At 39.2% G+C, this 24,043-nt stretch overlaps 1 protein-coding gene and 1 non-coding gene across 16 annotated transcripts in view; one reads left to right on the top strand and one right to left on the bottom strand.

The window, feature by feature from the left end:
- The window catches only part of Abi1 (abl interactor 1), a 98,988-nt gene extending 76,478 nt beyond the window's left edge, over window positions 1-22,510 (bottom strand). For 5 of the 15 annotated variants that reach the window (XM_074056466.1, XM_074056470.1, XM_074056464.1 and 2 more), the window contains exon 1: window positions 22,228-22,507. In XM_074056466.1, coding sequence (XP_073912567.1) covers window positions 22,228-22,344 — 117 coding nt within the window. In that variant the 5' untranslated portion in view covers window positions 22,345-22,507. Of the gene's footprint in view, window positions 1-22,227 lie in introns of all 15 variants that reach the window. The other 10 variants (XM_074056460.1, XM_074056461.1, XM_074056467.1 and 7 more) reach the window with 4 other exon arrangements.
- Window positions 13,343-13,449, top strand: LOC141417623 (U6 spliceosomal RNA). Its single transcript, XR_012442275.1, has one exon. It is a non-coding gene; the product is annotated as a U6 spliceosomal RNA (small nuclear RNA).
- Window positions 22,511-24,043: the final 1,533 nt, after the last annotated feature.

The following is a 24,043-nucleotide window of genomic DNA, read 5'->3' as shown; positions in this document are numbered from 1 at the left end:
ATTATATCGCATCTTTTTCACAAACCCACTAGTAAGCAGAAAGGTAGACAGAAAAATAAAAAGCTGAAATGCAGAGATATCATCTTGTTCACCTGATAAAAATTCAGCCAGCCATGATGGTGCATGTCTATAATCCCAGCACTCAGGAGGCTAAGGCAGAAGGATTTCAAGTTCAAGGCCAGCCTGGGCCGCAGAGGGAGACCCTATGAAAGAGGGGAGGTGACGAGAGGAAGGGAAGGAGGGGAAGGAAGAAAAAAAAAATGAAAGAAAAAGAAAAGAAAATCCTCCTCTACAGAGAAGACATTCACAAATAACATAAATATTACTCTGCCTATTCAGAAGCATATCCATAAGTCTGTTCCAGATATTTCTTATAGGTCCATAATGACTCAAACTATCAGCTATTGCTATGAATCAGAGAAGATCTACATCTCTAACCTCTCCTCTAGAAAAAATGAACAACTAGGAAAACTGCTCACAGCTTTACTCAATGGGTGAATTTCCCTTCGGTACTGTCCCTCAGGGTCACCCCTCAGTGTGACTACTGTGCTATAAATGCCTACTTTCAGGAGGTACCAATATATGATATAGAACTATCTGTAAACTATGCCTAAGTTTTTTCTGCCACTGTCAACTGTAACTCCTCATGAGGCCACAGGTGTGAGATTAAAGTGAAGAATAAAAGTAGCAGGAATATCAACTATCAACTAAATAAGATACATAAAGTTTTGATAATAAAAGCAAGTTATAAATGTATTGTGTATGTAATGTTTTAGTGTATACATATACACAATGAAAAGGTCTAAAAAGGAAATATATCAACACATTAGTGGTTATCTCTGAGTGATTTTTTTTTTTTTATACTTTCCTGGGTTTGTGGGGGTTTTTTGCTTGGTTGGTTTTTACTTTTTTTTTGTGGTACTGGGGTTTGAACTCAGAGCCATGAGCTTGCTAGGCAGGCATTATACTACTTGAGCCAAACCTCCAGCCCTATGCTTTTCTCTATCTGATTTTTTTCAATGACTATTACTTCAATAATCAGAAAAAAAAATTCTTACTAAGAATGTTTAATAACACAAGAGAATTCTTTTGATATTGTTTGTTTTTTGAGAAGGGTCTGGCTATATTGCCCAGGTTGCCTCAAAGTGGCCATCCTACTGCCTCTACCTCCCAAGTGCTGGGATGCTACCAAGGCCAGCATCAACTGTTTTCTTTTGTGACATTTCCAAGTGTTCAACAATCACCATGCAACATTTTTACTGTAATCATCATGCAGCTACCAAGAGACAAAGAATAAGGTGAATAATACATATCACTATCATCCCACCAACAATGAGGTAGAAAAACCAAAAACCTGAATCCTTGATGATGCTAAACTGAAGAATAATCTAGGAATAATAATTCTCTGGAATTTTTTATTGTATGAAATAATAAATGTTCCTAATAAATGTTTAAGCATAATTTTGCTTATAGCCAAATGCATCCTAAATGATGTAACTTTTACATGGGTGAAGAGAGGCTTTTGCTGAATTTGAAAGTAACATTTTATCATAATACCTCTAGAAACATAGACAAAAGATTTCTCAGAGTAATTCCCAAATTACTGAGGATGTTTTCTAAAACTAGTCTAATTTATGGCTGATGGTATTAATCATTAAAATGTTATCTAGGAAATCATTCTAGTTTGCCCTTCCAACAAGACAATTACATTCACTGCATTAGTCTACTCCAATTGCCACTAACCAAATACCATAGACTGGATGACTGAAACAATAGATTTATTTTCTCATAGTTCTAGAGACTGGGAAGTCCACAATCAAAATCTGTTAAGGGTTCTGTTTCTGATAAGGTATCTCTCCCTGGCTTGCAATCAGCCAACTTCTCAATGTGTCCTCACATGGCAAAGATAGAGCAATCTCTGGTGTCTGTTTCTCTTTTTTTAAGGTCAGCAGTTCTACTGAATCAGGACTCTATCCTGAAGGCTTCATTTAATCTTATTCACCTCCTTAAAGGCCTTATCTTCTGGACAATAGGTTTTCAACATGAGTGGAGGGGGTACAATTCAGTCCCCAGCATAATCTCTCCTCAAACAAAAAACTGACAGCTTGAGCACACCTATAATTCTAGCTACTCAGGGGGCAGAGATCAGCAGGATTGCAGTTTGAAGCCAGCCCAGCCTATCTTGAAAAAAACCCATCAAGAAAAAAGGCTGGTGGAATGTCTCAAGGTGTAGGCCCTGAGTTCAAACTCCAGCATGGGGAAAAAAACCTGACAGTCTTACAGATACCCAGAATTACATAATTATTTAGTTTTTCAAGGCATTTTCCCATAGTAAACTAAGCAGATATCCTGATTTCAAAGATGAAGGCACTAAATAAAGCACAGAGATACTAATTTGTCCAAGGACTGACTAACTTATGGAGGAGCTAAGACTAGAACATAGGTCTAACTCCTAGTCCAATGTTATTTACACAGCTCTTAATCCTGTCATATGCATTTGAAGTATGAAAAATGTATTTTACATAATGTTCTAAGACAATAGAAGCAGCTGGAGGCAAGGAAGGGAAAGGGCAAGGAGTAGAAGATAGGTTTCTAAGCAGAGTAAAATGAGTAAGAACATTAGCTTGGAAATGAGTGGGCCTATGTAGTCAGCAGGCTCAATGGGTGAATACAACAAGACTGTAGAAAACCCACAGGTTCTTGAGAATGCACCAAAGAATATGCGCTTCACCCTGAGGCTAATGAGGAAACACTAAAGGATTTTCTGGAAGAAAAGATATGATTAGTTTTTGGTTTTAGAAAGAGCACTTCCACTGCAGTTCTGTAAACCTGAATTGGGCAAAATGCAGATAAAGCTGGTGAAGTGGAGTGGCTCAAGTGGTAGAGTCTAATTTATGCCTTGCCTACCTAAGCAAGCCTGAGGCCCTGAGTTCAACCCCTGTAAAGCAAAAAAAAAAAAAAAAAAAGCAGACAGAAATTCTGTTGCGATATGTACTGTGTGCCATACCAAAGAAATGCGTTTTAATTTTTCCTTAGCATATAATAGTTGTAGAAGGGGATACAATGTGATATTTACATATGTGCACACAATATATCTTAGTTAGATTTATGCCCTTCAATCTTCTTACCACTACTCCCCCTCCCCCAAGAAAGACATCTTTATGTTAAATATTCCAGTTGGCCTAACAATGAGGAAAAAGAAATTGGGAGAGCTTAAGGTAAAAGAATATGTCTCCTAAGACCATGGTCTTCCACTATGTCATACCACCTTCCACCTTCTAGTCTATAATTAGTAATCCGAAGAGGCTACAAAGTATAATTCAAATGTGGGAGAGTGAAACTATCAAAGTATTGCCTTTAAGAGGAACTGCTCCAAGTCATCATTAATTAATCTGTGCACCACATGAATTGTAATTCACTAGAAGGGTAAAACAAGGACTGTGAGAAAGGACTGTGACTTTCTTGGCATAGCTAAGAATGTTTTTGATGAATGAAAAACGGTTCTATATAGGAAAATGAAAGAAACAAAAATTAAACCTTTAGCACTTTCCTAGATTATTCCTCACTGAGGTTTCAAATTCACATCTTTAGTCCATACCAAAACATATGTAACTTTACTATGAAATTACTTAAAACAATATTAGGGTATCTTTCCACAAACTAGTAAGTATCATTCTTAACTGACTTGAGAAGAACAAAGTATTTCTGCTTTAAAAACAAAATTTTAAGGGGTTTGGGGATCTACCAGTGGTAAGAGCACTTGCCTAGCATATGCAAGGTCCTGAATTTGTTTCCCAGCGCTGAAAAAATAAAAAGTTCAGAAGCAAAAACAAAATTTAAGATTCTGTAAATGCTAACAAATGTACTTTGTCCTCCCATTAGTTCTGCCCATCTCCACACAAACCAGCTTACAATAAAGCTTCATAGAACTAGTCTTGGCTAACTTCAACATAATGATTCGTCTACTCGTATTTTCCAATTTATTTTGCTCTACAAAAATCTAAAATTATTAATAAATTTTGAAGGAATTAACAAATTTTATTATAATCACCTAATTTTCTAAATTATAGTTATTCCAAAAAAATCTGAGACATGAACACAGGAATATTCCATTCAAACAAGGTACACTATAAAATAGAAAGAAACCAAAGAGAGAAAAAATTTATTAATAAATTATCATATACTGAATCCGAAGCAAATATAATTTAATCCCTTAGAAATCTAAGTACCAAATAAAAGGACACAACAGCATTAAAAAGAAAGCCATTCTCTAGGCATGGTTGAGTACATCTGTAATCCCAGCATGGAGGCAGAAGCAGGAGGACTGTACATTCGAGGCCAGCCTAAGCTACACAGGAAGTCCAGTCTGGACTACATATCAAGTCCCTGTCTAAACAAAGAAGAAATGAGGGGTGAGGGAAGGAGAGAGAGAGGGACAGAGAGAGGGAGGGAGGGAGAAAGAGAAGTAGGGAGGGAGGGAGGAAGGAATTCACCTCATATGTTCACTCAACTACAATTTTGGTCCATTATCAACCACTACCATTATGATACAGAAGTTATAATTCAAGTTCTATTAACAAAAGTCAAATACTTACTCCTACTTTTACAAATAATGTTTTATTAAATCACAGGCATACCCATTCTATTACACATTGTCTATGGGAGGGAAGGGGCTAGGAGGTGTAGCTCAGTGGTAGAGTGCTTGCTTACCATGGGCCGAGGCCCTGGGTTCAATCCCCAGCACTGCCACATCACTACAGCTTTCATACAATGAGACTTGAGTAGTTGTGACAGACAATCTAGCATACAAATCCTAAATAATTTACTATCTGGCCATTACAGAAAACATTTCTCCACTCCTGCTGTAAAACATCGATTCTCAACTAGGTGTACATTGGCACCACCTGGTGAGCTTTTATTTTACTTATTAATATAAGTAGTGTTTTTTTTTATTTATCATGTATACTTTTATTTATTTTATTGTGTATACTTCACTTAAGGTATACATTATGATAGGAACCAATACATATAGACAGCAAAATGGTTACAATAGTCGAGCAAAGTAACATATCCATCATTGCTTTGGTTTGTCTCCAAAGGCTTCTGTGCTGGAAACTTGGACCCCAACATGCAATGCTTTAAGAAATGGTGATTAGGTACTGAGGATGTATAGGAGTGAGGTCTCACAGGAATGTGTAATCACTCTCGCAGGACTGGATTAGTTTCCTCAAGAGGTGACTGTTACAAACCAAGTATGGATTCCTCAGCTTGCTCTCTTGCTTCCTCTCTCATTTGCTGTCTCTCACACATGCGCTTCCACCAGGTGGTATCATCCACTGTGCTATAAAACAGCCAGAAGGCCCTGACCAAAGGCCAATAGGAGGAAACCATACGAACTTGGCTTTCAAGCTTCCAAAACTACAAATTAAATACCTCTTTTCTTGATAAAGTACCCAGTCTCGAGTATTTTGTTATAGCAAAATAAATCAAAACAATCATTTCACACTTTCACTAACTGCTGTAGCAAGAGCAACTAAAATCTACTCATCTAACAAGAATTCCAAATACAGTACCCTTTTTTTTTTTTTTTTAAATGTACTAGGCTTCAACTCAGAGTCTCATGCTTACTAGGCAGGCACTCTACTGCTTCAGTCACTCTGCCAGCCCTTTTTTGTGTTGGGTATTTTCAAGATAGGGTCTTGTGAACTATTTGCCCAGTCTGATCTAGGACCTTGATCCTCCAGATCTTCCAAATACCTAGAACTGCAGAGATGAGCCACTGGTGTCCATCCACTTTTATTAAGTATAGTACTTGTACTATAAATTAGATCTCTAATCTTTTCTCTCCTGCATATCTACTATTCTGTAACCTCTGACCTAACATCTCCTCATTTCTACCCACCCTTGGTAACCACTGTTTTGTTGTTGTTATCTCTGCATATTTGACTTTAATTTTATTATTATTGGGGGTGTTTTGGCAGTACTGGAGTTTAAACTTAGGGTTCCATGTTTACTAGGCAGGCCCTCTACTGCCTAAGAAGGCTTCTAGCCCTTAAGGGTTGTTTGTTTGTTTTTAAGATTCCACTTGTACTACAGTTTGAGTAAGTGATCTCTCAAAGACCAATGTATTGAAAGCTTGGTTGTGAACCTGTGGTGCCACTGGAAGCTAGTGGAACCTTTTAAGAGGTGGGGATTAGTGGAAGGAAGTTAGATCATTGGAAGTATGCCCTTGAAGGAGATACTGGGACACCAGCCCTTGCTTCTCTTTCTTCACCTCACCCTCTTTGCTTTCCAGAGGTGAAGGCTTCCTTTGTCAATAGCTCTACCAAGAGATACTGCCTCACCACAGACGTAATAGCAATGGGCCAACTTACCATGGACTGAACTCTCCAAAACTGTGAGCCAAAGTAAACCTTTCCACTTTTACATGCGATTGTCTCAAGCATTTTGATACGGTAACAGAAAGCTGAGTAACACAACATTTGAGATCGTGTAATATTTTTCTTTCTCTGTCCACCTTATTTCACTTCCATAATGCCCTCTAGGTTCATCCATGTTGTGTCAGATACAATAATCTTTTTTTTTTTGTGGGGGGGGGTGGGGGGGGTTACTTGGAGTTGAACTCAAAGCCTCACACTAGCTGTGCATGTGCTCCTCCATTTGGGCCACACCTCAAGGCTTTTGCTTTTAGTTGTTTTTCAAATAGGGTCTCATGCTTTTTGCCTGGGGCTGCTCTTGGACTGGAATCTTCCTACCCATACCTCCCACGTATCTGGGAAACATGTGCCACAACACCTGCCTCATTTGTTGAGGTGGGGGTCTTACTCTTTCCTCAGTCTGGCCTTCATCCTCCCAATCTCTGCCTCCTAAGTAAGTGGGATTAATGTGTGAACCACCTTGTCTGGACTCAAGATTTCCTTTGTAGATCTGAATAATATTCCATTGTATATACCACAATTTGTTTTTCCATTTGTCCATCAATGGATACTTAGGTTTGTCTCCACATTTGGACTACTGTGAAAATGCTGCAATATGAGAATACAGGTATCTTTGAAGTGGTGAACTCATTTCCTTTGAGTATATGCTCAGAGGAGGAACTGCTGGGTCAAACAGTAGTTTGGTTTTTCATTTCTTTAGTAACCTCCATATGATTTTCAATAATGGCTGTATAAACCTATACCCCACACACACAGTGTGAAAGTATATTCCCTAGTTTCAACACCCTTAACATTTGTATCTCTTGACATTTTTTCTTTCTTTCTGTGGTGTTAGGGATCAAACCCAGGGCCTCGTACATGCTGCATGCTCTCTACCACTGAGCTACATCCTCAGCCCTTTTGACTTTTCTTATAATAACCATTCTAACAGGGATGAGGTAATATCTCACAATGGATTTTTCATTCTTCCCTGATAATTAATGCTGTTAAGCACCTTTCTATGTGCTTATGGACCATTTATGTCTTCTTTTTTCTGTGTGTGTTTGGTACTGGAGTTTGAACTCAGGGCCTCACGCTTGCTAGGCAGGCGCTCTACCACTCTGCCAGCCCTTTTTTGTGTTGGGTATTTTCAAGATAGGGTCTTATGAACTATTTGCCTAGGCTGGCATCAAACCACAATCCTCCTGGTCTCTGCCTACCTTGTAGTTAGGATTACAGGCATGAGCCACCAACACCAGGCTGCATGTTGCCTTTCTTACTGGGTTTGAACTCAGGGCCTGGCAGTTGGTAGGCAGGTGCTCTATCGTTTGAGCCATGCTCCCAGCCCTTTGCCTTATTTACTATTTTTCAAATAGGGTCTGATGCTTTGGTTTTTTGTTTCTGTTTTCCCATGGGCTGGCCTAGACCACAATTTTCCCATTTATACCTCTGATAAAGCTGGGATGAGATCTCGTTAACATTTTTTTTTTTGCCCAGGCTGGCCTCGTGATCTTCCTGATCTCCATGTTCCAAGTAGCTGAGGTTACAGATGTGAGCCACCTTTCTTCATTTTTTTTTCTCCAGGGCGGGGGGGGGGGTGGAGGAATTAGCACTTAAGAGCTTCTATATGCCATTAGATATTAATAAACACTAACAATAAATGCACTAATGAAAGCAGTCCCCACGTTATAACAATTAGCTCATCCAAATGTGATTTATCCCTACCTGTAACTCATTTCTCTGCATTTATCCATTTATTCAATGGTTTCTACTGGTTATGCTAAATGTGTCTAGACAAAGAAACAGCATGTGTCAGATTAGAGCAAAAACATAATTTCATCTTACTAGTGTTAAATTTGAAGCATGGTTTCTATTTTTAAATATGGGAAACACTGAACTAGTTTTCTACAGTTTATAGTGACAGCAGTTCAGGTGTGTGAAGAACTACAGCACTTGAGCCAAGTCCCCAGTCCAGTTCAGGTTTATTTTTGAATGAGACATCTAATCCACTACCCTTCCTTGCATCTGTCACTACTCAGTTCTCTTAAGCATGCCTTGCCATCATGCTGTTTGTACTACTGATATCCCTTGCCTCTCAACCTCCTCTTTCCCTCAACCATTTAAATTCAGCACTCAACTAAACTTGCTTAAGTTTTGTCTTGTTGACAGTGTCTCACTATGTAGCCCATGCTGGCCTTGAATTCAAGATCTTCCTACTTCTACCTCCCAAATGCTGGAATTACAGGCGTGTGCCAAATTCCAGTGCCAAATGTGTTCTTTATGAGCTTTTCCTGAGATAGCACCCCCAACACTGCACGCATATTCCTTAGAATTCTCTATGAAAGCTCCTTTCAAAGAGGGAGAGTTTTCAGTACACGTATGTCATATTTTTAAATCATCTGTAAATGTATTAAAATGTCAACAATCTTTAATACACAAGGTTATTGACAGAACATCAAAATTAACATTAGAAGAAACCTGTACCCAGACCTCATGCCACAATAGTATATAGCCAGAGACCTTAGAGTCCCTTTCCTCTCCTTCCTCCTCTCCTCACTTCTGCCCACACAGTTAGCTAACATTCAAGCCTTATTCCTATTCTTCAACCCACTGCTCTGCTAATCAATCCCATTGTGGAGGAGTGAAAGCTGGAAAAGTGTCAGGAATCAACTGTGTACTAACCACTGGAAAAGAGAGGGCCTATACTTCACTTCTGTGACTGTAAATTACCTTATGTAGGTGTATTAGATTTATAGTGGAAGAGAATGGATATAGGTAAAATAAAGCATCTTTTGGGCTAGTGCACTCTCTCTCTCCGTTTCTCTCTCTTCCCCCTCCCCTTCCCACTGCTCAATTCAAGGTCTCATTAAGTACTCCAGGGTGGGAATTCTCTTGCCTTAGGCTCCTAAATGCTGTTGTAGTGTGCACCATCACACCTGGCCATCTTTGAGCTTTTTCTTTGGAGAACCCATATCTCCTTCACCATAGGCTACCTGATTTTTATCTTCCTTTTTAATCTAATTATCAAGCTCTCAATTCAAGAAATACTCTTTACATGTGGACAAATTTAACAATCTGGTCACTCTGAATCCAGTCTTTCCCTTCTCCAAGGCGTCTTCCACCAAGGTAAAAGTGAATCTTCCCAAGCGACCTACCTCATCCTCTCTACAAAAACTGGAAGGATATGAAACAAATTTGACAAGAATTTGGGAGGGGAGGATGAATAAAGAGTATAAGAAGAAAGGAAAATTTTAGGCCTTTGCCTTTAATACTCCATATTACTTTAGGGCTGGGTGCCTGGCTCAAGTATGTGGTAGAGTATTTGCCTCGCAAGCACAAAGCCATCAGTTCAAACTCTAGTACAGCAAAATAAATACATGAGTACTACGATTGTACTATCTGAATGTTATAGGAATATATTAATTATCTACTCTTTTTAAATGCTGCTTGCCATTTTCTCTTTCCATAAGCAAAATTCTGACTACCAAACCTAAACTTAAAAACCTTTCAAAAATGACTCTTATTTTTCTTCTATACAGACTATATCCTCATTTAAACATAAATATCAATGTTGAGTATACAGTTCAGTGGCACAGCACTTGCCTAGCATATGCAAGACCCTGGGCTAGATCCCCAGCATTACAAAACACACACACTACTGAGCAATTTTCTTTTTCTTAAATGTAAGGCTTTAATCTATCATGCAATGATTTCTACATAGCTATAATACATACAACAAAGGTATCACAAAATCACAATATGCTACCTAGCAGAGTGTCTTTCATAGCAATTAATAACTATTTTTGAACGAATCTCCCTCTAAGTACTTGGGTTCAACATATCTCAACAGTGTCAAAAACTCTTCTTTTTATGCTGGGTGCCAGTGATTCATGCATATAATCCTAGCTAGTTGGGAGGCTGAGATTTGGAGGACTGTGGTTCAATGCCAGCCTAGCAAATAGTTCTGGAGATCCCATCTCCAAAATAACCAGAGCAAAATGGACTGCAGGTGTGGCTTGAGAGGTAGAGTGCCTGCTCTATAAATTCAAATCCCAGCCTCACCAAAAAAAAAAAAAAAAGGCCTGAAGAGGTGTAATATAGTGTCATACTGTGAGGAATATTACATACAATTACTCATATATTTAATTTTACTAAGCATTTCTTTGAATTTCTACGATCCTAATTTGGAATCCTATAACATTTTGCCAATTTCCTTCGGAATTTTTATGGTATTGTGATTTCTCTAAAACAATGAGAGCATCACCAGTTTGTCTTTTCACTATACAAAGCAAAATTTGATTATTATTAATTTTACAGAACACAGAACTGAAAAAACAAAACAAATTTCTCAAACCATTTGAGAGACACATGGTTTGACACAAAAATGGGTTAATCCAAAATCCTTTTTGTTTCTTCACAGAAATCATTAAATATGCATAATAAAAGGGGAAATAAGGTGTGGTGGCTGGCACACACCTACAATCCTAGCACAAGGGACTGAGGCAGGAGGATGAGGCCAGCCTGGGCTACATACATAGCTAGATCCTGTCTCAAAAGAAGGCGGGGAGGGGAGTTTGCAGGCAGAGGAAAATGCCAGAGAAACAGCTAAAACAAAAGTGTACCCTCCTTTTTTGTCTTTTTCCCTTACTTCAGCATTTTGTTGTTGTTGTTGTTGTTTGTAGCACTGGTTGTTTGAACTCAGGGCCTTATACTTTTCAGACAGGCACTCTACAACTCGAACCACACCTCCATTCCATCTCTTATTGCTTTAGGTATTTTCAAAGAGGGTTTCAAATTTATGCCTTGACCAGCCTGGATCACAATTCTTCTATTTACATTTCCCTTGTAGCTGTAAATACAGGCCCACTTCACTAAGCCAGCAGCTATTTTTATTTTTTAAGATGTAAATATATTAGTACTGAAAAAGATATATATGTACCAAGGATATCAACCAAAGATTTCTTTAAATCCAACTTGGAACAGACTCAAATTAGAGATAAATGGCTACTGCATCTTTTGTTTTGTTGGAGGGGGACAGAATCTTGGTATGTAGTCCAGAAAATCATGTGTACAATTTATTTGCAAGCTAAATAAGACTGTTTTTTATAGAACTCCATTATTATTTTTAAAAAAACTGACAAAGTATGGTTATTCAGACTGAGGTATCTGGCAGACATTTTCCTAAAAATGAGCCTATCGTGTCGAGAAAAACTAGCAATACTTGCCAATAAAAATTTAAGCTTTCAAGCAAAAACTGTAATTTGGGAAAACTTGTATCTACCAACTTGAGCTTGAAAGCAATGCTTAAAGATTCTTCTAACAAGATTTTTGGTGATATTAGTGTGATTTTTTTTCACCTTGTATAATAAAATATACACAATAAGATCAGCATAATTTGGCTATTGAATATTTTCCAAATGAGCTCTGCAATGAATTTTAATGTAATAGAGAATAAAATTTTCACTGATATACTTTCAGAGTCCATGCTACCCCTACTAACCTTTTAAGAAACTATCATGTGTGTAGTTTTGATATACTATCAAAGACAATTATCCACAATTATAAGCACAAGCAATTTAACGACTGCTTCCTTTCCCAACTATGTAACTGTGTACGGTCACATTTTCTTCATATACTTCAACAAAAATAAAATACATGAAGAGGTTAAATGTAGAAACAGATATGAGAATCTAGTTATCTTCTATTGTACAATCATTAAGATTTGCAATAATGTAAAAATGATGCCACTTTTCTCAGAGAACTATTTTTGTCTTAGAAAACTATGGTTATTTCTCACAAAGTGCATTATTTATGTTCATAATAAACCTATTAGATATTTTTAAATGAATTAATAAATGTTTTGAACTTTTTAAATTTTAGTTTTTAATGTAGTAAGTATTGGTATCTATAACCCATCTAAAAAATTCTCTACAGAGAATTTGTTAAGTACAGATGCATATAAAAATTAGAATACATTTGATAACAAATACACATTTTATCTTCCTTAGGGTATTTTGTTGTCAGATTTTCTTAACAATTTACTACCAACTACTTCTAAGTTTTATTTTGATGGAGAAAATCAGTAGATCCAAGATTAAGAGTAGTTATTTGGGTTGACACAGTGGTAACACTAAAAAAACATCTCAAGCTCAAGTGCAATGGCTCAAGCCTGGAACCCTATTTGGGAGGCAGAGATCGAGAAGATTTCGGTTCAAGGCCAGCTGGGGCAGAAAGTTCCAGAGACCCCCATCTCAACTAATGGCTGGACATAGAGGTACATGCCTGTCATCCCAACTACACAGGGAAACACAAACAGGAAACTGTGGTACAGACCGGCCCAGGCATAAAGCAAAACTCTACCACAAAAATAACTAATGCAGGGCTGACAGAGTAGCTCAAGTGGTAGAGCACCTGTCCAACAAGTGCGAAGTCCTGAGTTCAAGCCCCAAAAATAATAATATACCACCAAATATAATAATACCACCAAAAATAAATAAATGAATTTTAAAATAACCAACACAGCTGAGCACTGGTGGCTCACACCTGTAATCTAGCTACTCAGGAGGCAGAAATCAGGAGGACCACGGTTCAAAGTCAGCTTTGGCAAATAGTTCAAGACACCCTATCTTGAAAACACCCAATACAAAACAGGGCTGGTGGAATGACTCAAGTAGAGTGCCTGCCTAGGAAGTGTGAGGCCCTGAAATCAAACCCTAGTATCACCAAATAAATAAACAACCAACACAAAACAGAGCTGGCAGAAGGCTCAAGTGGTAGAGCGCCTGCTTTGCAAGAGCCAGGCCCTAGTGCTGAAGATGTGGCTCAAGTGATACAGCACTTGCCTAGCAAATACAACGCCCTGAGTTCAAACCCCAGTATCACCAAAAAAAAAAAAAAAAAAAGAAAGAAAAGAAACACCTTAACTTGTGCTCGCTTCGGCAGCACATATACTAAAATTGGAACGATACAGAGAAGATTAGCATGGCCCCTGCGCAAGGATGACACGCAAATTCATGAAGCGTTCCATAAGAAAAAAAAAAAAAAAAAAAAAGAGCCAGGCCCTGAATTCAACCCTGAGCAATGCAAAGAACAAAAACCTTCAAGTCTTCCTTTTAAGGAACAGATGTATACTGTTAAAATGATCAAGATGGCTGTTTCCTTTTAAATCAAAATTCAATAATTGCTATTTTCCTAGTGCTGTATATGATCAATGATGTACTTTTTTTAAAAAGTCCTAATTTTCTACCATGATAGCTTGTTAAATGAATAGGAAAATCTAAAAAGCTTATAGTTGGGGAGGGGTTGACTTATTTCTTCTAAAATCAAACAGCCAGGTGCTGCCTAGCTACTCAGGAGGCAGATATTGGGAGGATCCAGGTCTGAAGCCAGCCTGGGCAAATGTTCATGAGATCCCATCTCAAAAAACATCCATCACAAAAAAGGGCTGGCAGAGTGACTCAAGGTGTAGGCCCTGAGCTCAAGCCCCAGTATCACAAAAAGAAAGAAAAGAAAAGAAAGAAAATCAAACCATAACTTCAGAACCATTAGAATTAACATAAGATATTAGATACAAGCATATAAGTCCCTCATCAAAACTTTTAAAATGTCCCCAAATTAGTATTTAACTGTAATTTTTACCTTATTTTTATTTATTTATTTTTTTGATGGGACTGGGGTTTGAACTCACAAAGGAGGTGCTCTACCACTTGATTCACATCTCTAGCCCATTTTGCTACGCCTATTTGGAGTGGCGGTCTCCTGAACTGTTTGCCTAGGCTGGCCTCAAATCACGATCCTCTTGATTGCAGCCTCCCAAGTAGCCAGGATTACAGGCATGAGCTTTACCTTACTTTTTTTTTTTTTTACTCATTTATTCGTATGTACATACATTGTTTGGGCCATTTCTCCCCCCTGCCTCCTGCCCCCTCCCTCTTCCCTCACCCCCCCCTCGCTTTTTACCTTACTTTTTATACTAACACTATTTTTGTTTACTGAGACAGGGTCACTGGCTTGGAATTCACTCTGTAGCCCAGCTCACAATCATCCTGCCTCAGCCTCCGAGTACTAGGATTACAGTTATGTTCCACCATGCTCAGCCAACATTACTTTCATAGATTTTAGAGAATTATATATGAATAATCTCCTAATGTTTGATTCAACCTCTTACCCCACTATTAGCACTCTTCTGACTAATATATTCTTGTTTGTTAACTGACAAATGTCTAATTATTAGAATTTAATCTCACCAAAAATAAATAGGATTTCTGTACATAGCCAGACCCTCAAATTGCTCAAACATCCCTTTTATACTACAAGAAGTATTAGTATTCCTCTGCTATCAGAATGAAACGAAGAAAGCAGAAGCTTATTAAGATGAATTAGAAAAGATTCCTAATGGATTATTTCAATAATTTTCTAAAAACGTTCCACAAAACTAGTCATATAAACACTGAAGCTATAAACAGAGGACTAATCAAAGTACCACATAGAAAGCTCTCAGTAGTAAAGTTACAAATGGAAAAAAAAGACATGTCATTAGTTTTAATACAAACTTTCAAATAGTATATAGCCCTTAAAAATATAGCCCTTAAAAGCATTCTCTTTTGAGTATTACTAGAAAAAACTAATATGATATTCCATGGTATGGACATTCATAAAAACTGATATGCTAAGTCAGATCCTGCTCTGCCCGATGCTTGACAACATTAAACATGTTAGGACATGGTACAGGTCAACTTAATTACCTGAGGATCTTCCATAAAATTAATTGAACTCCTGCTTATTTCATTTATATGTCCAACCTACGTCTCTAACTTTCTAACCACTGCTTTGCTAAACCTTCAAAGTGCAGTCCTAAAAATTTTAACCTTTCCTGTCTGTCCTCCTTACTTCCTCAATCATTTAAATTCTTTCCTCAAATCTGGTTTGTATGGAAGTCAAATTGACTCAAAATATTTCAAGACATTTTTTGGTAAGCTCTACTAATTGTACAAATTATCTTTTGACAATTGCAACACTGATTTGAATCAGAACAGGAAAAAAAAAAAAAAAAAACCTAGGCAAGCAAGGCACAAAAAGGTAAAAAAATCCAAGGAGTTCAGTGAAAAACTAGCTTCGGATTACTATAGTCAAGACTTCAAATGCCGAAACTACCATCTTCTTTTGGAAACTTTACAGGCAAGTCTCCAAATTACAAACACGCTTATTTTTTTGGTGGGGGTATTTGCAAAGCAAATACTCTACTACTTGAGTGCCTCTAGTCCACTTTGCTCTGGTTATACAGGAAATGGGGTTTCTTGAACTATTTGCCTGGGCTAACCTCAAAGCATGATCCTCCTGATCTCAGACTCCCAAGTAGCTAGGATTACAGGTGTGAACCACCAGATCAAACATACCTATTCTTATATTTGCGATTTAGAATTCAGAATAAATTTTCAAAGGAAACAATGGCAAAAGAATTATTAGGTTCCCAGACTTGCCCAAGGAAAGTGTATACATTTCTGAACTGGTTCTGGATTTATATATGTACAAACAATGATATGAAGAAAGCACAGCCTGTAGAGTCTGTCAGAGACAGAAATCCTGTCTGCCAGTTACTAACTGTATGACCAAACAAAACTTAACTTCTGAGTTCTAATTTCCTCATTTATACACAGCACTATTTATCATGGAGAATTTGTAAGGATCAAATACAAAACAACTGGAAGAGATACTGTAGGTAGATACCCACTAAATACTCAATTGCAATTGGCCCTCCTTATCTGCAGGTTCAGCATCAGTGGATTCAACCAACCACTTATCCAAAATATTTTTTCAATTGTTGTGCTGGGTGGGAGTACATTGTGGCATTTACAAAAGTTCTTCCAATATATCAAATATATCATTCTTGAATTCATCCCCTCCACCATTCTCCTTATCTCCCCTCATCCCCCCAACTCCTGGAAAACTTTCAACAAGTCTCATTTTTCCACTTGCATATATGTGTACACAGTATTTGCACTATATTGACCTTCCCATACCCGTTCCCACCCCCTCCCCCCTCCCACTGGTACGAACCCCCCCCCAACAGGACCTGTCCTGTTCCCCAATTTTGTAAAAGAAAATGAAATGACATTTTTGTTTGTTTAAGATAGCTACACAGGGCGTGTACTTGTGACCATTTCCATGTACATACATACTATAACCCGAACTGGCTCATCTCTTCTATTTTTCTTCTTTCTACCTTAGTTCCCTTCTTATGGTTTAAAAATTCTACATTCATTCTTGTATAGAGAGTACATCAACCATATTCACCTTGACTTCCTTCTTTTACACTCCTCCAAAATATTAAAAAAAAAAAAGCCCCTCTATACTGAGTATGTACAGACTTTCTTTCCTTGTCATTGTTCCCTAAACAATACAGCATAACAACTATTTTCATAGCATTTACACTGTAGTCAGTATTAAGTAATTTGTAATCTAGATATGATTTAAAAATACATGGAGGAGCCAGGCACCAGAGGCTCACACCTGTACTTCTAGATACTCAGGAGGCAGAGATCAGGAGGATCTTGGTTTGAAGCCAGCCCAGAGAAATAGTTCGAAAGACCCTATCTTGAAAATACCTAACACAAAAAGGGCTGATAGAGTGGCTCAAGATGTAGGCCCTGAGTTCAAGCCCCAGTACCGCCAAAAAAAAAGAAAAAAAGGAGGATGTGTGTAGATTATATGTTATATGCAAATAGCAAACACGATGCCATTTCATGTAAGGGACTTGAACATCCAGGGATTTTAGTATTCTTAGGGATTCTACAACCAATCCTCCATGGTCAGTGAGGGATGAGTATATATTCACTCTTACCCTTCTCTATTATCCTTTTCACACACATTCTTCTGAGGAGTTCTGGGAATCTAACAGAAGGCTACTACTGAGCTACATCCTAAGCCCTTCACACATTCTTTTTAACCCCTATATTGCAGTAAGCAGCCCATTCATCATTATTAAAAGGAATTTAGAATCTGAAAATATAGGTCTGATTCCAGGCACTACCTTCATACAAGCCATTGAATTTTAGGTTAGATGTTTAATGTCTCTGAATACAGACTGTTCATCTGTTGCCAAGAAAGAAAAAAGAAAAAGAAAAAAAGAGAACAGGGCGTTGGTGCCTACTAGTTCTAGCTACCGAGGAGGCCAGGGCAGGAGATGTGCTTGAGTTCAGGAGTTTAAAGCCAGCCTGGACAACACAGTGAGATTATTTCTCTCAAGAAGGGGAGTGGTGGGACTGAAGAGAAGAGAGGAGAGGGGAGTTGAAACAAACAAAAGGAAAAGACAAACAAGGGGGTGGAGGAGAAATTCTAATAATTAAGTGACATAGTTTGTAAACTTGCACAAATTGTACATCAGAAAGATTAAGCATTTACCAACTCCAAAGTACTCCTGCTCAAAATGTACCTGTTTTCCAAGATTAAATATGCTTAACAAAGTAAATGTCATGAAAGTTGAGTAAAGCAAGCTAAACTAACTTGCTCAATATGACTAATGATTAGAACATATCTGTTACTTTAACGAAGCTCTTAGTGGAATTCCCGCCATAAAAATTGAACTGAAATTGAAGCTATATGGAAGAATTTTCTCTCCTTACTCAACCAACCAATCTGTATCCAGTGAAACCTTTCTTAAGCAGTTTCTACTCCTCTTCACTTACCTTTCTTTCCTTCCTATTTCTCAAAATTGTTCCCATAACACAGGCAGTAAGAACCCTAAAGTGCAAAAAGAATAAGCTAAGTGTTAACAAGTAACTGTCGATGTCGAGCGCTAGTGGTTCACATCTGTATCTTAACTACTCATGAACCAGAGATCAGGACCATTTCAGTTGGAAGCCAGCCTGGGCAAATAGTTTGAGAGACCCTATCTTGAAAATACCAACACAAAATAGGATTTGTGGAGTGGCTCAAGGTGTAGGCCCTGAGTTCAAACACTAGTACCAAAAAAAAAAGAGAGAGAGAGAGAGAGAAAATGAAAATTAAACTACCAAGATAAAAATCACCCAAGCACTAACAACTCGCATTGGGTAAAAAAAATTCTCAACTGGGCATGGAGGCACACATCTGTAATCCCAACACTCAGGAGGCTAAGGCAAGAGCATCATGGTATTGAGGTCAGCTTGAGCTACACTGGAAGACACTGTCTCAAAAAAAAAAAAAAAAAAAAAAAAACCTCAAAATACAAGTGACTACTTTCCCTAACAAGAGATATATTTATTATAAAAGTATTATTTATTACCTAATCAGGGTCACAGAAAAGATATAAAAAGAGCTCAATATCAAATGGATATTTCCAGAATACACAGGGAACTTAAGAAACTAAACTCCTAAAATCAATGAACCAATTAAGAAATGGGCAACTGAACTAAACAGAACTTTTTCAAAAGAAGAAATTTAATTGGCCAAAAAACACATGAAAAAATGCTCACCATCTCTGGCCATAAAGGAAATGCAAATCAAAATCACACTAACATCCCATCTCACCCCTGTTAGAACAGCCACCATCCAGAACACCACCACCACCAAGTGCTGGCGAGGATGTGGGAAAAAAGGAATCCTAATCCACTGCTGGTGGGAATGCAAGCTAGTGCAACCACTCTGGAAAAAAATTTGGAGACTTCTTAAAACTCTAAACATAGACCTGCCATATGATCCAGCAATACCACTCTTGGGAATACCCAAAGGAATGTGACACAGGTTACTCCAGAGGCACCTGCACACCCATGTTTAAAAATTTGGAGACTTCTTAAAACTCTAAACATAGACCTGCCATATGATCCAGCAATACCACTCTTGGGAATACCCAAAGGAATGTGACACAGGTTACTCCAGAGGCACCTGCACACCCATGTTTACTGCAGCGCTATTCACAATAGCCAAGTTATGGAAACAGCCAAGATGCCCCACCACTGACGAATGGATCAAGAAAATGTGGTACTTGTACACAATGGAATTTTACTCACTGTGAAGAATGAAATCTTATCATTTGCAGGTAAATGGATGGAACTGGAGAACATCATTCTGAGCGAGGTCAGCCAGGCCCAGAAGACCAAAAATCATATGTTCTCCCTTATATGCAGACTTTAGATCTAGGGTAAATACAGCAATGCTGTTGGACTTGGATCACATGACAAGGGGAGAGCACATAGGGGAGATATAGGAATTGGTAGAAAACCCATAACATGAAAGCGTTTGATGTCCCCACTCCAGAGGAACTAATACAGAAACCTTAAAATGACAGGTTGTCATAAGCAGGGGATCAGGAACCAAGGTAAAGATCAGTTAAGAGTTGAATCAACATGGGTCGTAACACACGGGTACATGAAAGCAATAGTAGGAATCTTTCTGTATAGCTATCCTTAACTCAACTAGCAAAAACGTTTTGTCTTTCTTATTATGCATATGTCCTTTCTTCAACAAAATCAGTGATAAGGGCAGAATGGGACCTGCCAGAAACTGAGGGGAGGGGAGAAAGGGTGGAGGAAGGGGGGTAAGGGTGTGAGAAATGACCCAAACAATGTATGCACATGTGAATAAAAAAATGGGTATTTCTAACACCATTGACTACATCATTTTCTGAACTTGTCTGAGTCTGACGCTGTCTAAGCCCCTTGGCAAGGAACTAGTGGCGTGGTGAATGCAGCTCAGAGTTTAAAGGCTAAGGCATTGCAATAACCATTGCTATATGTCAATTTTATCTCCCCTGGCCCCCAGAAAGAGCAGAATACCTCACTGGTGTCAGGTTTAAAATCACCACCATCAAAAAAAAAAAAAAAACCAAAAAACTTGAGGCCACTGAGAGTAATTCTGGGAGGGAGGAAAAAGCATTGCAATATATGACTCCTTAAAAAAAAACAGTCAGCAGACAGGTTAAGACATGTTAGGGTTACCAACAGTTACCACACCATGTACTTGTCAGATTTCCCAACATGCAGAACAAAAAGAAGCCACCCCTTCAGAATGAAGTACTTATCTGCTGAGTACTAGAGAGAAGAATGACTTTTCTAAAATGGGGCCAAAATATAACTTCCTGTGCTCTCCTTTTCAAAATGTTTAAAACGTTCAGCCAATTAAGTTTTACCTCAACTTCAAGGCTTTTCATGTTAAGTTGAATAAAAGTTGCATAGTTTTAATAAAAGTAAACTGTAAGATCACTTTTCTATTTGCACATTTCTACAAGATTTTAAAAGATTTTTCAAAAGGCTAAATATAAAGTTTACAGAAACAAGTAATACAGTATACATGGCAGGCATTCAACAAGTTTATTTAGCGGTGGAACTCTTTTAGTTAAAGCTTGGAAAAAATGTGAAGACAAATTCCTAGTAGTGCTGAAGATACAATGTTGCTAATATGGAAACTGAGAAATATTCAAAATATTCTGAAAACAGTATGTCCCTCTAAAAATAAAAACGAAAAGCATTTGCCAACACAAAAACTACTGGTTCTTAAAAATAATAGTCACATGGTGGGGGGGGCACTTCTATAAATACTTTAGTCCTAAATACAATAAACCTAACGTTTCAAAGCAAGTTTTGGTCTTGCCTCACCAGTAACAAGCCAATTTTTTGGTGTCATTATACTGACACAAAAGGACTCTGGTACTTTATTTTTTATTTGCTTCCACTGCAAACTGTTAGTTTACACAATTAAAGGTCTACAAACCAAACTATAATACACAATTCACTTCCAATCACTAAAATAAAAACAAACAAGCATCTGCCACAGTTAAGGTTCCAAGAATTTTCTAGTAAACTGGCAATAACAGGTATTTCATGTTGTGGTTAAAAGGCTGTTTGGTAATCTGATTGGATTCATATTCTATACATTTACTTAGGTTAGGAAAAAAAAGGGGGGGGGGGGACTCAGGAACCGGCGATGGCACCTTTTTAAGTTAACTCATGAAGCCGACAATCCAAGAACTTTTGGAGGAAGAGAGAGTCTAAGACATTTCTCCCAGTACATCAAGAATAATTCGTGTTCGGACTGGAGGTTTGGCTCAAGCGGTAGAGTACCTGCTTTGCAAGCATGAAGCCTTGAGTTCAAACACCAGTCCCACCAAAAATAAAAAGTTAAAAAAAGAATAATTCGTGTTCTGTAACAACGAGAATACATTATCGTGAGGGGGAAGTGAAAAATGATGAGAAGGGGGGAAACGCGACTTGGAAACGGACAAGCACGCAGACTTACAAACCTTCAATTAAAAGAATTTTAAGATTAACTTCTCCTAACGCCCTGCCTCACTCCTCGCTGCAGCCGCTTCCTTCTCTCCCTTCTCTCCTGGGGGAGGTCCGCGCGATGTGACTCACGACAAATTTCTTTTTAAATAAATAAAAGACACACCCTCTCGGTAGAACTGACATAATCGCCCCCACCCCACCCTGCTCCGACACACACACCCCCGCTTTTCCTCTCCCTTCCGCGGCTTCGCCCGCGCCTCCTCCCTGCGCTGGGCTCTGGGCGCCCGGGAACCGCGGTGCGGCGGCAGCTGGGGCGTCTCGGGGCGCGCGCCCCGCGAGGGGGCGGCCGCGGGGGGCACAGCGCGCCGCGGGGCCGAGCGTACTTCCCCTCGCCCCTGGGTCGGGGCGCCCCCGAAGCCACTTCCTGTATCGCAGCCCGGCTCCCCAGCCCGGCCACTTGCTTTCCCCAAAGCTGAGTCCGGCTGGGGTTCAAGCTCGGGTGGAGGCAGCGGCGGAGGTTAGGGCACATCCGCACCCCGCCCAGTGGGTTGGTCACTCCGGCGGCCCGCGGCGGGTCCTCGGCCCGGTCAGCGCCCGTCCGCGCGCCTCACCTGTATGTAGTTGTTTTCACAGTAGTCCGCCACCCGGGTCAGGTTCTGGTAACTCTCGATCAGCGCCCTCTTGCCAGACGGGATCTCCTCCTCTAGTAACATCTGCAGCTCTGCCATTTTCCACCCCTCTGCATCGCTTCCTCTCGCGTTAAAGAGACAGAGGCAGCAGCAAGGTCCGCCGAGGCTCGGAGCACCTCACAGCCCGGATACAAACCGCCTACCCGCCCTCCCGCCTGGTATTGTGGGACGGCACCTCCTCCTCTTCTTCCTCACTCTTTCCACCCCCCCTCCACCCACTTCGCGCAGACGCCAGAACCTCACTCTCTCGCGAGGTTTCATCCCCTCGCTCCCCCACCCCCACACAGCAAGGGAATTTTTTTTTTTTTTTTTTTTCCTGACGCACAGCCTTCTGGCAATTGTAGTCTCTCATAGGCTAGGCGCCCTACCACAGCGCATGCGTCTAGGGAGTCCCGAACACTAACGGGGAGGAGCATAAAGAACATCAACTGAAGGTGGAGTTTTAAGGACGGGGTTTTCTCGAGGGTCCAGAAGATGGCGCCACAGAGCGATCTAGAGAAAGAAATCGTTTCCCGGAGAAGACTGCGAAACTTGGCAGAACTTGGTCAATTAGGGTCAGTGAATCAGAGACATCCATTCACATGAAAATTAAAAACAGAACCTTCCTTCCTCTCTCTTCTGAAAGATCATATGACTCAGGCTGTAATTTCTAAAATTCTGCCCGCCATCAATTCATTTAGAATTGTCAGCTGCGTACGAAGTAATGCGCCACAAGTACAAAGTAATGCCAAATGGGGTACAAGTTGAGCAAGATAAGCGGTACCCTTACACACAATACACCTGGCCTCTTTCATCTCTGACTTTCCTTTACAGACCATCAGAAATATTTTTTTTCTTGACAGCTCTGGGGCTTGAACTCAGGACCTCACACTTATTAGACAGGTACTCTTAGCGCTTGAGCCACTCCACCAAATCTCTTCCTACAGTTTTTAAGTCATCCACACATTTTTGCTATGTTGTACATAGTCTTTTTTGTTGTTTTATGTCACCACTTGCTTTTGCAAGAACCTCAAAAGGGTCATTTCAAGCTTTCACTTGAACAGGAACATTAAATTCCTTTGGTATAATGGGCAATGAAAAGTGTCCAAAGGCTTAAAATGAAACTAAAGATCTTTTTTTAATCCCTATTTTGGGCAGAAAGTGTGACTGAAGCATAGAGCGCCTGCCTAAGCCAGCATGAGGGCCCAAGTTCAAACCCTGGCATGGCCCAGAAAATTCATATTTTCATTTCCCTCTATGAAGTTATTTAAAATCAAAACTATAAGAGTTTTGAAAATACTCTTATAGTTTAAATAGTTTTAAAACTATTTAAAATCAAAACTATAAGAGTAACAACAGTTGTCGGGTGCCTATAATCCTAGCTACTCAGGAGGCAGAGATCAGGAGGATAGGGGTTTGAAGCCAGCCCAAGCAAATAGTTCAGAAGATCCTATCTCAAAAATACCCAACCTAAAAAAGGGCTGGTGGAGGGGTTCAAGGCGTAGGCCCTGAGTTCAAGCCCTAGTGCCAGAAAAAAAGAAAAAGAGTAACAACAGTATTCAACCAGTTTACCTTCTTGACTTTTTTTCAGTTTTGAACTCAGGGCCTCATTCTTGCTAGGCAAGAGCTCTACCCACTTGAGTCACACCTCTCCTCTGACTCTCAATCAAATTTTAAAACTGCCATCAACAAGTATTTTTAAAATATTGCCCTTTCCAGGGGTCATAAAATGGAAAAACTTCTATCTCCTACATAAAAG

This window comes from Castor canadensis, chromosome 15 (genome assembly GCF_047511655.1).
Source record: "Castor canadensis chromosome 15, mCasCan1.hap1v2, whole genome shotgun sequence".
In the NCBI taxonomy this organism is placed as follows: Eukaryota; Metazoa; Chordata; class Mammalia; order Rodentia; family Castoridae; genus Castor; species Castor canadensis.
This window is presented reverse-complemented; position numbering and strand designations above follow the sequence as displayed.